The 17,016-nt window shown below is 48.5% G+C and overlaps 1 protein-coding gene across 1 annotated transcript in view; it reads left to right on the top strand.

Moving 5' to 3' along the window:
* Window positions 1-17,016, top strand: part of EYA2 (EYA transcriptional coactivator and phosphatase 2) — a 264,389-nt gene that overhangs the window by 90,358 nt on the left and 157,015 nt on the right. Inside the window, exons 3-5 of the mRNA XM_032419638.1 lie at window positions 5,939-5,984; window positions 9,456-9,598; window positions 16,289-16,405. Of these exons, the coding sequence (XP_032275529.1) occupies window positions 5,939-5,984; window positions 9,456-9,598; window positions 16,289-16,405 (306 nt within the window). The remainder of the gene's footprint in view (window positions 1-5,938; window positions 5,985-9,455; window positions 9,599-16,288; window positions 16,406-17,016) is intronic.

Below are 17,016 nucleotides of genomic sequence, written 5' to 3'. Positions count from 1 at the left end.
GGCCTTGTTCCTTTCAGTCCTCAGGAACACCCCTACAAGGGACAGATGCCTTGTTCACTGTCACATAGCCACTCAACGAGGGTCAAAACTGGGGTTAGCACATCTGGACTCAATGCAGTGCTCTCTCCTGCTGTCATTGTCTCTGGCCTGGGAGCACTTTAAACCACCCATACAGAGGGGATGAGCTGATTAGGTTAATAGCCTTGCACCTGTCGTAGCAAAGACCTGCCTCAAGACATCTTGCACTAGAAACGGTCTCATCTCATGGGGATCACTTAGAAGCGGGCCCGTGGGGTCCAATTAGGCAACATAATAGTGGTTGCTGCTTTCAGAATCATTAGCTTCTTAATCCTCCCAGGGAGAGGTAAAAAAGTGTGAACATTCAAATTGGGCTCCCGGATTTAAGTGGCTTAAGCAAGGGCCCCAGGAGGATGGAAAGCTAATAAGCGCTCCCATGTGTGGGGCCCTTAACGCTTGGCGGGTCCCTGCCTCTTGCAATGCTAGCAGCAGCCCTGCGGGTATGAGCTATTGCTCCATCTTGTGGGTGTGGAAACCAAGGCTTAGAGAGAAGAAGTGACTGGCACAAGGTCACACGGTTATCTTGCAACAGCAGCAGGATTTGAATTTGGGTCTGACCCCTTAAGCCCATGTGCTTTTGGAGGGAAGAACGTTAAATTGACAAATTAGATTTGGGTTGTAGATCCGGCCCACAGCAGGTGCATGAATGCACAAATGAAGGAACAGAGTATGAAGGCCCTTGCACAAGTTTCTTCACACAATCACGTGTACACACAGTCACACTCAAGTGTGCGTTCACACATACAGACCTAGCTCTAGTTGCCTTATTTTAAAATTTGGATCTTAGGCCTTGCTCATTTATATTGTCTTCTGGGCCCCATGTGCATTTGAGTTTGTGACTTCTAGAGTGGGGATTTATTTTTATGAACCTGGAGTTGTGATACTTTTTAATGATTTGCAGTTTTTTAGTAGCCCGTAGTCCAAACTCTCACCACTCAGAAGTGTGGTTTCCTGGCCTGCTATGTCAGCCTCACCTGGGAGCATTCTTTTTTTTTTTTTTTCCTTTTAGGATTTTATTTAAATTCAAGCTAGTTAACATATACTACACTATAGTATTAGTTTCAGGGGTAGAATTTAGTGATTCATCCGTTGCATATAATACCCAGTGCTCATTACATCACATGCCCTCCTTAATGCCCATCATCCAGTTACCCCATCCCTCCACCCACCTCCCTCCTGCAACCCTCAGTTTGTTTCCTATAGTTAAGAGTCTCTTATGGTTTGTCTCCCTCTCTGTTTTCGTCTTATTTTTCCTTCCCTTCCTTTATGTTCATCTGTTTTGTTTCTTAAATTCCACCTAGGAGTGAAATCATATGGCATTTGTCTTTCTCTGATTGACTTACTTCGCTTAGCATAACACCTTCTAGTTCCATTCATGTCGTTGCAAGTGGCAAGACTTCACTCTCTTTGATGGCTGAGTAATATTCCATTGTGTATGTGTGTATGTATGTGTATATATAGACCACATCTTCTTTATCCATTCATCTGTTGATGGACATCTGGGCTCTTTCCATAGTTTAGCTATTGTGGACATTGCTGCTATAAACATCAGGGTGCATGTGCCCCTTCGAATCACTATGTTTGTATCCTTTGGGTAAATGCCAGTAGTGCAATTGCTGGGTCATAGGGTAGTTCTATTTTTAACTTTTTGAGGAACCTCCATACTGTTTTCACCTGGGATCTTTCTTGGCCTACAGGCTGGGAGTCTGCATTTTCACAAGATCCCAGGGAGTCCTGCTCCTTACCGTCCACTTTCTTCCTTTGCAACTTGTTCTAATTGTAATTAAGACTTATTTGCATAATACTTTGTTTGCCATCCATCTTCCTCACTGAACAGGAAGTTCCTGACTGCTTTAGCTCATTGTTATAAACCACTTCCTATCACATGCCTGGTGCAAGTAGGCAATGAATAAGCGAATGAGTGAGTGAATGAATGAATGAGCTCATTCCAGAGGCTTTGGCCATCTGTTTAGCTAATCCTTCTCCCTTTACCCATGGGAAGCTGGGGAGGAAAAGGAGACTTAGAGTTTTAAATTCAGGAGTAAATGGAGGAGGCTGTATGTCCCTCCCACCTTGAGAGCTAGCTGTCCCATTTTATGTATCAGCCACATCCCCCAAAACACATGGTGAGGCTTGGAGACTGGCTACCTTGGGTCAGGTCACTAGGGCTGCTTTGGCCTCTGGCAACATGGATGTAAGTGATGCCTCCATTGACCTCAGCCTCATCTGTCATGGCAAGTTCAGTGGCACTAACCAGATTGAGAACAAGAAGCTGCGGTCCACGCAAGTCCATCAGGCTCCAGAGCCCGCCAAAAGGAGTGTGGGCTGCTGCAGCTTCTGAATATAGTGTTTCCAGCACCCTGAAGATGCTGGGGGCTCACTTTGACGAGTGGAGTCCAAGGGTCACCTTCCCCTTGTGCCAATGGCCCCATGTTGGTGTTGGGGTGACCATGAGAAGTATGACCTCCCTCTAGAGGGCCAGCATGCCTGCACTCCCGCTACTCCCATTGCTGGACTCTGTAACGCTTTGGCATCATGCAGGGACTCGTGACCACGGTCCCCCCACTGTCTGCCCCCTGGCAAGCTGTGGTACCATGGTCATGCTGCTGGCCAGGGCTGTGGGCGGGATTGTTCCGCAGCTGCATGGAGAGCTCGGTGGCCTGGCCTCCCGTGTCTCCACCCTCAGTGGGTCTGTCTGGCTCTGACCGCCATCCAGAGAAAGCTGTCAAATACAGTGGCTTTCAGAAAGTGGTGAAGCGGGCCTCTGCGGGATCACCGAAAGACATCCCGGGCTACACTGAGGACCAGGTTGTCGCCTACGACTTGAACAGCGATGTCACACTGGGGCTGGCATTGCCCACAGGACCGCCGTGTCAGGCCCACTTCCTAGTATGCAGATGGTGACAACGGCAGGCAGGCCTCCTGGTCCTCATGACCTCCAATGACATAGCCTTGGACCACAGCAGGAGCACCAGACGGAGAGAGAAGCTCTCCGCTCCTAGCAAGGCCCTGCCCTACCTCTGCGCCCAAAGCACTGAGCATCACCGTTCTTGAGACAGTCCCACTCAGGCCCTCTGACGAAGGGAAGGAGCTCAGGATTCCCAATGAGGTGTACACCATCCCCACCTGGAATAAAAGGCAGAAGGGAGGGTGGCAGGTAGGGAAGAAGGAAGGGGAATCACTCCATATGTAATGTACTCATTTTCCAGGTTTCCCTGCCCCCAGGTCTCCTGGGATGAAAAGTTCAGTATGATACCAGTCCAAAAAGATAAAAGCCTGTGTTTTTCAGAAGTCCCACAGTCTGCAGAAGGCAAATCTTTTACTGAATACCCGTCTCTCACTTGCACAGTCGTCTTGGGGGTTGCTGGGGCGGGAAGGGGAGAGGATTGTAGGCTTGCAAGCAGGAGAGGGAAACCTGCCCACGTGGGGAAGGCAGGTTGCTCAGCAATTCAGAGCAGAGGAAGCAGAAGTGAGGGAAACATGCAAATCACAGCGCGGAGATTGGGGCAGAAAGACGCTTCAAATTTACAGAACGCCAAGTTCATCCGAGCCCATAGGAATGTTGCCATAAGATGTGATTTTTATGAATATTTACATATTTATTTAAGAAAACATATTCAAAATGTTTAATTCAGTAACTTGTGTATTACTAAATGCACTGAGATCATGGGCTTTTACCAATAATGACATTGTGGCTGCTTCCGAAGGAGGCCGTTCATTCTCTAGTCCTGGGGGAGGATGAGGCTGGGGTGCTGGAGGTCCTGCCTGGGGCAGCAAGCCCGAACTGGGGAAACTAGCATTGAGTGAGCACCTACTGTGTGCCAGGGGCTTTCCTTGGCACTAGAGCACGGCTGTTCTTGACACACAGTTAGAAACGTATTTTTACACTGCTGTTCAGCTCACACACGCACACACACATGCCCGTGCCCCCCCCCCCCCCCAGCACATTCTCACGTCTGTAACTGGAACAAAAGTCTCACCCAAACCCTTCTTACTCTGGGCAATACATGCTGCTCTTGTCTATTCAATTTTATTGTTTAGCTCTAGCTGTTGCTCCCTGAATGGGCTTCAGGACTCCCACCCTTGACCCAGGGGTTTGGGACCCCAACAGAATTTGACTCAGCCAGGGTGGCGGTTCAGGGAACGGACTTGGGACTCACATGGCCCTGGGGCTCAAGTCCCAGTTCCAGTGCCCACAGGCTGTGTGACTTGAGCAGGGTCCGTAGCCTTGCCCAGTTTCTTCATCTGTACAGTGGGGACAGTGACATCGCCTGCCTTGTAGCGTTGTTGAGGGGACTGAGTGAGGTCCTGCCTGTGAGCAGTTAGCGCAGGGCCTGGCACGAAGCGAGCTCCTACGTGGATGCTGGTTGCAGTTGTTACAATGAGCGTCGGCATGGGCTGCAGCACCCTGGATCCAGGCCACCTGAGTTCAGATCACAGATCTGCCCCTTCTGACCCGTGGCCTTGGGTGAGTTAACCTCTCCGTGCCTCCAGCTCTTCACCTGTAAGGTATGAATAGAACCCCCCTCATGGGGTGATTATGAGGATTAAAAGTTACTAATCCAGGTAACAGACTTAGAAGAGAGCGTGGTACATAACAGGCCCTGGATAAATGACGGACGTTATCATCATCTCATTTAATCCACACACATCCTAGTGGGATCAATTGTTCCCCATTTCACAGGAGGGAACTCTGAGGTCCAGAGACATTAGGCAAGCTGCCCAAACTCTCACTGCTACCGAGTGACAGAGTTGGAATTGCAGGTTGCTGTTCTGAGCCTCCAACTTCGGGGGTGAGAGAGGCTCAGAGCTCTGGAGACCTTGGAGCATTTCTCAGGAGGCAGAGGTGCCCCCAGCCACGTACCCCAGGACATAGGCACTGCGTGCACATGAGGGAGTGTGAATTGGCAGGTTGGTACGATCAGAAGACATGTTATCTAGTATTTGCCAGGGCTTCCCCGTGAGGACATTGAGTTGCAGTGTTAAAGATGACAGAGCACAGTCCCCAGTGGACTGTCCATTTGTAAAATTAGCCTCTTGAAAATCTCCCTCCCAGCTTAATTCCATCAACTGTTTGTCACCTCTTGCATTATTATCTCCCACTGACAGTCACATGCTGTGGGCCCAGGGATACACTTGAATCAGCTCAGGCCTCTTCTGTCTTCCTGCTCCACACCCTAGCTGGAGCCTAGGAGATGAGTCAAGACGTGCCTTCCCCTAAGTACTGGGGCCAGCCCCACCTGAACCCCATGGACCAAAACTAGGGTGGGAGAGGAAGAACATCAAGATGTCATCAGAAGAAGGGAAATGAATGTCGGATAATCAAAATCAACTGGTGTCTGCCATTCTTGGGTTCTTGGGGTTGCCTTTGAGGCAGGGAAGGGAGCAGTTCTCCATCCAGGAGTGGAAATGGCACCAGCCTGGGAGTCAGGAAACCTGGTTCAGGTCCCAGCTGTGCTGCTCTCTAATTATGTGACCTTAACTCGAGCATGTTCTTTCTGTCCCTTTGGCCTCAGTGTCCCCATCCATGCAAGGGGTAAGGGAGAGTGTTCTACTCTGATGTTTCAAGATGCTATAGGCTCTTTATGTGTAGTCCTTATGAGTGTTCTACTCTGATGTTTCAAGATGCTATAGGCTCTTTATGTGTAGTCCAACTAGTACCTGGAGAGAGAAGTCACCCAGAAGGGGTTTTCAAGAAGGAAAGTGCTCAAATGTGCCTCGGATGAGCTTTTGTGGTTGAGAAAGTCCCTGGCAGCAATTCTCTGAGTTTCTTCCCACTCAGGTCAGCATCTAAAGTCACAGCTTCTGTGGGTCATCACTCTGACAGCTAAAGCCCTTCCAATTTTTCTTTTCCCTCCAGGCATCACCACATCGGCTTCTCCGAGTGTGTCTCAGCTCTTCACAAGGTGAGCACCCTGGCCCAGCTCCTTCTGCCTCTGTCCCTTTCTCCCCCTTGCTGGGCAGAGGCTCTGGGGCCAGAGTCCCGGAGGGGAGTCCCAGCACCAGCACTTCCCAGCTGAGCCACCTGGAGCACGCAACTCCACCTCACGGGCCTCAGTCTCCCCATCCGGAAGAGGGGCACCATCACGATGCCTGCCCCATGAAATGAGCTAGAACATGTCAAAAGGGCTTAGGATGGAGCCTGGAGCAGAGTGTTGAGTGTTGGCTGTTTTCTCCCTTCTTCTCTTTGTTCTTTTTGTTAGTCTTTCCTTCTCTTTCCCTCCCCTTCCTCTCCTTTCCTGGGCAGACTCTCAGTTCTTCCCGTCCTCCCTTCATCCCTGCCTTCCTCCTTCCTTTCTCCTCCCTTCTTCACTCTGTCTCCCCCTTGCCTCCCTGTCCTGCTCTCTCTGCCTCCCTCTCGCCTTTGCCCCTCTCCTCCCTCTTTCATCCTCTCTTCCGGTGCCAACACCCACCCAGCACTCCTTCAGGCCACATTCCGCATGGGACCCCGAGTCCCGGAGATGGGTGAGGTGGGGCCCTTGCCCTCGGGGAGCTGCCCATCGAGGGGAGGAGACAGGCCAGTAAAGCAGAGACCCCCTTACGTGGGCGGTCAACATCAATGCACCACCAGCGGTGTGCAAGGGGCAGAGGGAGCTCCCTGATGGCCACGGCTCACTGAGAGCCCTCGGGGAGCTGCCTACCTGCAGCCCGCAGTGTGGGAGGCCCTGTGGTGGGCCCGGCCTGGTGGCCAAGGCGCCCTCGGTCTAGAGGGTCCTCTCCTCCTGATGTGGACGTGCGCTTCCCTTGATGACACTGGAGAAGCTGCTTAGAAGGAGCACACTTTCTCGGCCTTCCTTTCCCTGCAGATGTTTTGGGGGTTGTTAGTAGCAACAGAGGTCTGTCAAATGTATCTAAACTTTTCTTCAGGGCCTCGGGGTTCTGCTCCTCTTTCTCAAGGGGGAAAGGGCTTCTGATGGGAAACCGGAGTGGACCGCCTTCTAGTTCCAAGGACAGGTGTAAATTGGGAGCAGGGTCAGATAAGGTTCTGTGCTCAGCACTAAGTGCCGACCCTCGGCACTCACCCTCAGGTGCTGCACTGAGCGGGACACTGGTGGATGAAACCCTCCAGGACTACTGGGTCTGGCGTCTCCAAGTCAAATGAGTTTGTCACGCGCTTTGGAACAAGTTCCCCCACCTTCTATCACAGTAGTAGTCGAAAGGAAAGAAGGGCAGGAGAACATCTTTTTGTAATTCCATAAAGTTTTGTACCCATCTCACACCTGCCATGAGGCTTCTTATGGAGGAGGAGTTCCGGAAACGAACAAGTTTTAACTAAAGAGATGTAACCAGAATGGAACCCGACCTGGAGTTGGGGATCTCATTACCATCTACTGGCAGGCTCTCCGGTTAGAGCAGCTAGATACGGGATGTGAGGTGCAGATGGCCCTAGTGTCCAGGTGTGGGAGCTCACAGGAGAGACTGGCACCAGGGAGTGGTGAAGGGCACGGCCTCTGCATCAGCTGTGCGCGTTTAGTAGGTTCCTTAGTCTCTCTCTCGGCCTCCGTTTTCTTATCTGTAAAATGGGAATAGGAATAGGAACTGCCTCCAGGCGTTGTCATAATTGTTATGAGGTTTAAATGAGCCAGTACGCGGAAAGGAATTAGGACAGTGCCTGGTACGTAATAGGCACAAACATTTTTAGCTGTTTTCATTATTAAAGGAGGTGGACCCTGTAGGGGCTGTTGCAGACGGAGTGTAATAGAGAAGTGGCCGCTGCTCAGATGGGTTGATAAAGTCATACAGGGGTACTTGGGGCGCCTGGGTGGCTCAGTTGGTTAAGCGACTGCCTTCGGCTCAGGTCATGATCCTGGAGTCCCGGGATCGAGTCCCACATCGGGCTCCCTGCTCGTCAGGGAGTCTGCTTCTCCCTCTGACCCTCCTCCCTCTCATGCTCTCTGTCTCTCATTCTCTCTCTCTCAAATAAATAAATAAAATCTTTAAAAAAAAAAAAAAAAAAAAAGTCATACAGGGGTACAGACCTAGGCTTGCTAAAGCTTCTGCTTTGTAGGGGTGTGTGAGAGAGAGAGAGAGCGGGAGGAAGAGAGAAACCTCATGGTTTGAAAATAATAGTGATGAATTCAAATTTTAAAAAATGAATAACTGCACTAGCCAAAGAAATTATATCCATGGATCCCTGGACCACGTATGGCTCCTGGGCCACCATCTTGTCCCCTTCCTGCTAGAACAACCCACCTTGACTTTACTTATTGCTGCCTGTAGGGCTGGGTCAAGCTCAGTCCTCTAAGTGAGAAGCAGCACAGTTACAAGTGTGGACTCTGGAGTCAGAGTCTGAGTTTAAATCTAAATTCCCCTACTTTCTAGCTGTGACTTCAGGTCTCTGAGCCTTGGTTTCCTCTTCTCAAAAATGGGAGTTACAAGAACCCCTACCCCAGAGAGCTGATGTGAGCATCCAATGAGATACACTGCATGTATCAGGTCTATGAGACAAAATTCGAGCCTGTGGTAAGAACACAGTGTTTGGAAGCACTCATTACAGATGTCTTAGGAGGTGGCCCTTTAAATCCTAGGCCTTTATGGAACCTGTCATTCACCATGGAGAGCAGAATTCATTTGTGTCCCTGGGTTGCATGTAACAGAATATAGGCTCCAGCTGATGTCAACCCAAAAGGACTTTCCTGGAAAATCTGGAGTAGCTTCCAGTGTTAAGTGAAAGCAGAATAATCAGACCTTGGAAAAGACCAAGAAAAGGACAGCTTCTGTGATCCAAGCAATAGGAAGGAATGAAAAGACAGGGTCTTTGGAGTGTAGCTGCTGGAGTGAACTATTCAGCCCAAGATTTAAATCCCCAAGACAGAATCTGATTGGATGCTCTTCCATCACAAGTCCACCCCTTGGTAAGAGCAGGACATCAATTGGGAAGGTGTCTAAGGGTAGATCAGATAGGACGGATAGGCTGCAGTCATCAGTGGCGTGGACCCAGTGACGTCACACAACAAAGGCTTATTTCTTGCTCACTGAAAGTTCAGTGTGGATTAAATGAAACTCCCCAGGGCAGGTGTCCTCTACATGCTGACGCAGGATCCAGGAGATAATCCATACTATAGCTCTGCCACCTCAGTCTTGACAGTTGCCACCCAAAGAGGAGAGAGGACAGGAGGGTCGCAGGGGATGGTTTTATTGGCCAGAACTGGGAGAGGCTTATACATTCTATGGGGCAGAATCCAGTCACATGGTGGAATCTGACTGCAAGGCAGACAAGAAATAAAATCTTCCTGGTGCCCAGGAAGAGGAAAATGAAATGGGATTTGATGAACACGTAAGTTGCCTCTGCCCTGGAAAGAGCAAATACCCAAAGGAAAATAAGGAGGAAGGGATACTGGGCTGGGTTTGGATTAATCTTCTCTCTTTCCATGCAGACCTCGCCCACACGTCCTGCCCAGCCAGCCTGCCACGGCCATGGCAGCCTACGGCCAGACACAGTACAGTGCGGGGATCCAGCAAGCTGCCCCCTACACCACCTACCCACCTCCAGCACAAGCCTATGGAATCCCTTCTTACAGTGAGTACCAGACCAAGCCCTGGCTTTCCCGCTGGGGTCCCCAACATCATGGCCTTTCTTCTGTCCTGTTGCCTCAGTTAAATGCGAAATGGCAAATGCAGCCAGGCTAATTTTGGGTTGGAAATAGAGGGAAAAGACAGACATATTTAAATATGGTTCTAGTTCAACGAACTATATCAAGACCTCTTTTGATTGCAAGACTAAGAAACTTAACCCAAGCTGGCTTAGGGAAAATGGAAATTTAATGATTCACATACTGAGAAATCTAGAGGTACGGTTAACATCAAGTGTGGCTGGATCCAGGTGCTCGGATGCTGTCGGGAGTACCACATCCTGCTCCAGGTTCAGATGTTGTCCTCTGAGTTGGCGCCAGTCCCACAAGCTTCTTCCCATGTGGCAGCAAAGATAGTGCCCATCACTCTGGGTCTGTGTCCGTTCAGCTCTGCACACCCAGTGGAAGGAGAGCGCCTCTTGCCCAGCAGTCCCACCAGAATCCCTCGCGGCCCTTGTTGGCCCAGACTGGGTCACGTGACCATGTTTCAGTCTAGGCCAGGAGGTCAAAGTGTGAGAAATAAGGAGGCTGAAGCATGTGGATTGTATCTGAGGGAGAGATGGTTCTCTCAAAGGAAAATTAATGGATGCCAGGAAGACAAAAACAACAGACCTATAGGCCTTGACTGTGAGAACCTTCCTGCTAAGAACCAGAGAGTCAGTGAACCTGGCCCACCACCCATGCTCACCTGCCCCTGTCTGTACTGGTCAGGGTTCTCCAGAGAAGAAGAACCAATGGAATGAAGATATCTATGTCTCTACATCTATATCTAAGGAGAGAGAGGTATCATAGGAATTGGTTCACCCAATTATGGAGGCTGAGAAGTTACAAGATCTGCAGTCGGCAAACTGGAGACCCAGGAAAGCCAAAGGTGTCATTCCAGTTTGAGTCCAAAGGCCTGAGAACAAGAGGGCTGATGGTGTCAGTTCTGGTCTAAAAGCAGACAGGCCCAAGAGTCAAGAAGGGCTGACTTTTCAGCTCCGGTCTGAAGACAGGAAAAGACCCATGTCCCAGCTCAAGCACTCAGGCAGAAGGAGTCCCCTCTTACTCAGCCTTTTTGTTCTATTTGGGTCTTCAACTGGTGAGATGAGGCCCATCCACATTAGGGAGGGCAATCTGCTTTATTCAGTCTACAGATTCAAATGTTAATCTCCTTCAGAGATGCTCTCACACAGATACACCCAGAATAATGTTTGACCAAATGTCTGGGCACGTTGTGGCCCACTGAGGGTGACACATAAAATTAACCATCACACTGCCTCTGGCTGTTACTCATGCTAGTCCTGCCCACCTTAACTGATGTATCAACCAAAAACTCTTTTGGTAGCAAATGACAAAAACCCAGTGTTAATTAGCTTAAGGAAATAAGGGTGTTTACTGCAAACACAGCTGAACATCTTAGGGTACTAGCTTCAGGCAGAGCTAAATCCAGGTACTCAAGTGATAATATGAGGCATCAGTCTCTCTGCTTTCCTTTGGAAGGTTAAGCTTCAGTCTCAGACAGGCCTTCCCACTGGGGTACTAAAGCCAGCCCCAGCAGTTCCAAGTTGTAACTCCCCCCAAAAGAGAGCTTCTCTCATCCAGGACTTTCTGCACCATCCTGGGGATTCCTCCAACTGGACTTCCAAAGCCATCGCTGACCCGGACACTGGGGCAGAAAAGATAGAATGCTCTGGATAGGCCACATTGGGCCACATGGAACCAAGAGTTAGAGCAAACTCACACAAGAAAAAGAACCGACCTGAATGTGAGGTAGGGGAGGAGGAGGGGGCAGGTAGAAACCACAGATGTCTAGTGGACAGAAGGTAGGATTGGTAGGCAGGAGACCTAGCTTCCAGGCCCAGCTGCCTCTGATCTACCCATGCCTCAGTTTCCTCAACTGTTACATTAATGTCTCATGTCATCTTCCCAACCAGATGGTGTGGCTTGAGTGCAGAGACCCAATCTTGTATTTTTTTTTCCTCCCTTTTCTCACTCTCTACTTCTCTGTTCATGTGTTCATTTATCATTCATTCATTCCTTCATTCCTTCATGACATTGGGTCATGTGCTAGGCACACAGAGGTCAAAAAGCAGAATGGGCCCTCCCTGGAGCTTATAGTCTGGAACAGGGGCTGAAAAGCCAATGGGTAATGTGGGTAGCTCTCTTAACCTATAAAATACACTTGGCGTTTTAAAAATTGCCAATTTTAAAATGTGAAATGCTAACATAAAAATTTATATTTCTAATGTCTTTAAAAAGAGAGATGATCAGGCAACACTGAGCCCACAGTTTCTGTGTTGGGAATAGGTGGCTCTGAGTAGGGCTGACCCCATTAGCCTAAATTCGTCATGCTCCCCACCCAGCCCACATGACTCATTTGAATTTTCTGCCAGTCCTCTGAAGACATTTGAGTTTGCAACCCCCAGCCTAAAAGGAGAAAAAAAAAAAATTAAAGATGTAAAAATCTTTATGTGTTTCAAACTATGATGTGTGATATAAGGCAGAGAAGTAGGTCATGAGAAAGAACAGAAGACGGAAGACTTCATCTAGGATCCAGCAGCCGGGAGGTCTTTTAGATGAGGAGCTGATTCAGCTAAGAACTGAGACAGCATCCAGGCAGGGGGACTGCCCATGGGAAGCCCCCTGAGATGGAGAGGAATTTGGCGAGTCCAACAAGCCCAGTAGCTGAAGCACAGTGGGGGATGAGGTAGGAGAGGTAGGCAGAGCCCTCAAGGCCTGAGAAAGATTTGGGATTTTATTCCAAGTGAAACGGGAACTCATTGGCGGGTTTATAAGCAGAGGGCTATATTCTACAGTCTGGGTTTTTTCAAGATCACTTTGGCCACTGTGGGGAGCCTGGATCAGAGGGAAGAAAGAGGGAAGCAGTCAGGCCAGTGGGAGACCGAGGAAGCAGGTAGACGGGGTGATGGTGGAGGCCTGGGGCAGGACAGTGCACAGACTGAGGGAGACAGATGCAGGAGCAATTCTAGAGATAGGAGTGATGTGTCCTGGGAGAGCAACAGGCCAGGTGTTGGTAATAGTCACCAGCGTGGAGTTGCTGCCACCCTCGGTCCCTCAGTGCTCTGTGTCCTTACCAGGGAGGGTAAATAAATCGCCCAGGGCCGCCCAGCTGGTTGGTGGCATTAAACCCAGGCAGCCTGGCCCTAGAGTCCAAGCTCTTAACCACTGAGCTCCGCTGCCCAAGCCTACATCCCGTAAATGCTGGGGGATTACCAGTGACAGACCTCCACCAACAGGTGTGGGCACCATTTCCAACTTTCTGTCCCTCCTGTGCTGGAAGACTCGTGATATAATCACCCTAAGTTACCCCACCTGGCTGACAGCCAGGGAAAATGAAGCCATATTATTTTTCGGTGTAAAAGAGAAAAGTAGCCTTGTTCCCAGGCAAAGCGTGGCAGGTGGTAAGAGCACATGTCCCGGGCTCACACGGCACCTCTGCCACTTGCTGGTCCTAACACACTGGGCAAGCCATCTCTGTTTCCTCATTCATACAGTGGGAGTGATACCAAGTCTGGCCTCCTCCCGGTTATTGTGAAGATTAAATGAGACTATCTGTATCAGAGGTCAGCTGCCATTTTCTGTAAAGGTCCCGATGGTTATTTCTGGCTTTGTGGACCATACAGCCTCGGTCACAGCTATTCAACTCTACCACCGTAGTGTGAAAGCAGCCAGACAATATGTAAACGAATGGGTGTGTCTGTGTTCCAATAAAACTTTATTTACACAAACAGGAAGTGAGTCAGGTTTGGTCCACCGACCATAATTTGTCAGCCCTTGATCTATATGAAGGGCTTAGCTCACAGGGCCGGCCCAAGGGAAATGCTCAATCAGTGCTGTAGGGGCCAGGCTGCCACACACACCTGGAGTGTTCATGTCACTGAATAATGACAGGTAAGATGAAAAGCTGTTTTCCTTCACATATGCCTATGCCCAAGCAAGCAGTGTTTGCTCGTTGTCTGGACAAACCTTGTTGAATCTTGTTAGGAAACTTTTCTCATTGATGCTTGGCAAATAGCATTATTTACTTTTGTTGAAACAGCTTCAAGGAAATAACACATTCGAACAAACTAGAGGGATGGAGGTTAGGGGTATTGAATATGTTTTTCCTCAGTTTATTATGCAACATTTAAGACATCTGTAAAAGCATAAAGAATAATACTATAAATGCCCATGAACTGACCATCCAACTTAAGAAGTAAAAAACAAAAGGTTATTTTCCTTTCTACTCAGAGATACCCACATTCCTGGGTTTGATGTTTATCATTCCTCTGCATTTCTTTATGTAGAATAGAGGTCAGCAAATTTTTTCTGTGAAGAGCCTGACAATAAATATTTTTAGCTTTGCAGGCATTACACGGTCTATCACAGGTACTCAACTGTTCCATTGTAATGCAGAAGGAGCCATAGTATGTAAATGAATAGATGTGTCTGTTTCAATAAAACTTTATTTTCAAAAACAGGCAGCAGGTCACTTTTGGCCATGGGCTTATGTAGAGTACTATTTTGCATGTTTTACAACTTTATATACATTGTTTCTTTTAGTAGCCATTCTCTTTTTGAGAGAGAGAGAGTGCAAGCCATCCCGGGGCGGGGGTGGGGGGTAGGAGGGGCAGAGGGAAAAAGAGAGAGAGTATCCTAAGCAGGCTCCATGCCCAGCATAGAGCCTGACACGGGGCTCAATCCCACGACCCTGAGATCATGACCTGAGCTAAAATCAAGAGTCGGACGCTCAACTGACTGAGCCACCCAGGTGCCCCTAGTATCCATTTTTTTGACACTTGCTTTTTCCACCCAACTTATGTCTGTGACATTTATCCCTATTCATGCATGCCGCTATAATTCATTCATTTTCACTGCTGTATAATATTCCATTATTTGACTGTACCACAACTTGTTTATCTATTATACCCAGAACTTAATCACTTAAAACAACACTCTGATATATTATTTCTGGGCTTCTTTGGGTTGACTGGATGGGCTTTCTCCTGGTCTCCCCTGGTCTCTCTCGTGCACCTGTATTTGGCTGGCAAGTCGGCTGGCATGGCTGAGCCTCTCTTTCAACCTGGCCTTTAATCCTGTGCTTGCTCACAGCATGCTGGTGTCAGGTTGCCAGAAGGGCAGAGGTAGAAGCTTCAAAGCCACTTGATGCCTAGTCTCCAAAACCCCCATCACTCAGCCACTTGTACCAGTCAAAACAAGTCACAAGGCCAGTGGAGATTCTAGGAGGTGAAAATAGACTCTACCTCTTGACAAGAGGAGGTGCAAAATATTGTGGTCGTGTTTTTTCAATTTACCTGAGTACATCTGAATTTCTTAACAAAGAAGCAGGAATCTGCCCAAACAGGCAGTGAATCTGTTGGCATCTGATGGTGGGTGACATTGGGAACTCAGGAACCAAGATAAAGAACTCAATACTCTGATCACAATAGACTTCACCATGTCTATCTTACAGAATCCTTTGACATCTTCCTGTTCTGCTCAAGAGAGAACAGTGGGCCAGCCTCAGTGCTGCCTCTAAAATGCAGGGGTGGGCTTTTCTTCCAGAAAAGTTTCTGGGAGTAGAAAGCAGGGACTTTTCTCCTTCTTTCCTTTGCTCCCCCATGGTTTGGAAACATTGTCTTCATTCACAAGACTGAGTGGGTGAAAAGGAAGGAACCACAGTTACAAAACTGGACCCAGAACTAGAAATGTCCTTTGAAGAGATGTAAACAATTTTAAGATACTATTTGAGACCTGTAAGATAAACAGTTTATTACGTTTTCAATAAAGATACAATATGTAGGCTACTGATGATGGATCAGGCCCCCTCCCTCAATACAGTCCCTTCTCTAGCCTGTTGCTCATAGAATCGGTGCCTGTGCTTTGGGGAAGCATGTCAGACTTTGGCTGGAGAGGGGACACATTTTTAACTGTGGCTTTTGGAGAAACAGTTTCCCCGAGCAGTAAGAGTGGAAGTCATCTTTACAGAGGAAGGATGGTTCATTTGACACATTCCTCCCAAATCCTGCTGGACATTAACCATACATGACACTACTCCATAGAGTAGGAGGTTGAAAACTCGCTACCCTCAGAGCCAGGCAGGAAGCATGAAGCTGATTGCATGTGCAAAATATGAGCCTCTCTTGACCTGCCTTTCCCTTCCCCACTTTTGACAATGTCCTAGTATGTTAAAAAAAAAAAAAAATACAACTGCAACAAAAAAATAGCACCTTAAAACAAGCATTAATGTCTCAGAGACAGTGCAGAATTTGTGGTGACCTGGGGAACCTACAGGGACAGTCTGTCTTCCCATGGGAATGCAGGCATGGTGTTGCTGGACCATCTTGTTGCTCAATTGAAGCCCTAAGTCCAGATTTTTTGGTGAAATCTCCTGATTTTTAAACAAAAGCAACTCATTTCAGATTTTCCCTTAACAATAAAAAAAAATTAAAAAAAAAAAAAGATTTTCCTTAAAAATATGCAGGCCAAGCAAAATACATCTATAGACTTAACTTTGCCTGACAAACTACCAGTTTGTAGCCCCTGGTTTAGAAGCTGATAAAATTGTGTGCTGTCTTGACTCAGTAGTTCTTCTGTAAGTGACAGGGAAGCATCCTAATCATGTGTCCCCGGTGCTTCTTTTTCCTCCTTCCAAGGCATCAAGACAGAAGACAGCTTGAACCATTCCCCCAGCCAGAGTGGATTCCTCAGCTACGGCTCCAGCTTCAGCACCCCACCCACTGGACAGAGCCCGTACACCTACCAGATGCACGGTCAGTGTGGCGCTGCGGCCACTTCCTGTCCACATCTAAGGCACTGTCTAAGTTAGGTGGTTGGTCATTCATTTATTTACTTGCCAGATTTCTTGAGCACCTACTATGTGCCAGAATCTATGTCGAGGAGTTAGAGCAGCAGACAGAACAGAATAGATATGAGATCTGCCCTCATAGCAAGTACATGGCAGGAGGGAGAGAGTGACAATAAACAAGGCAACAAATAAACCAGCTGATTTTGGAAGAGGTTGAATGCCGTGAAACAAATAAACATGGTGTTTGGGTAGAAAGTGATGGGCCATTGAAGGGTCAGGAATGGTGGGATATGTAATTGTGGAGGGAGTCATCAGGGAAGACTCTGAAGAGATGACATTGGACAGAGACCCGAAGGGTGAGGCGGAGCCAGCCCTGTGTAGACCTGGAGGAAGAGCATTCCAGGCAGAGGGAATGGCCTGTGCAAAAGCTGTATGCGGGGAAAGGTCTTGGTATGTTTGTGGCACAGAACGGAGACCAGTGAGGCTGGAGCAGGGTCAGGTGATGTGGGACGAGAGTGTCAGAGAACAGAGCCAAATCATGCAGGGTCCTGAGGGCTGTGGGAGGAGCTGGTTTTG

Source organism: Phoca vitulina, unplaced genomic scaffold (genome assembly GCF_004348235.1).
Source record: "Phoca vitulina isolate PV1807 unplaced genomic scaffold, GSC_HSeal_1.0 scaffold22, whole genome shotgun sequence".
NCBI lineage: Eukaryota > Metazoa > Chordata > Mammalia > Carnivora > Phocidae > Phoca > Phoca vitulina.
Note: the sequence above shows the minus strand (reverse complement) of the source record. Positions and strands in the feature narration are given on the sequence as shown.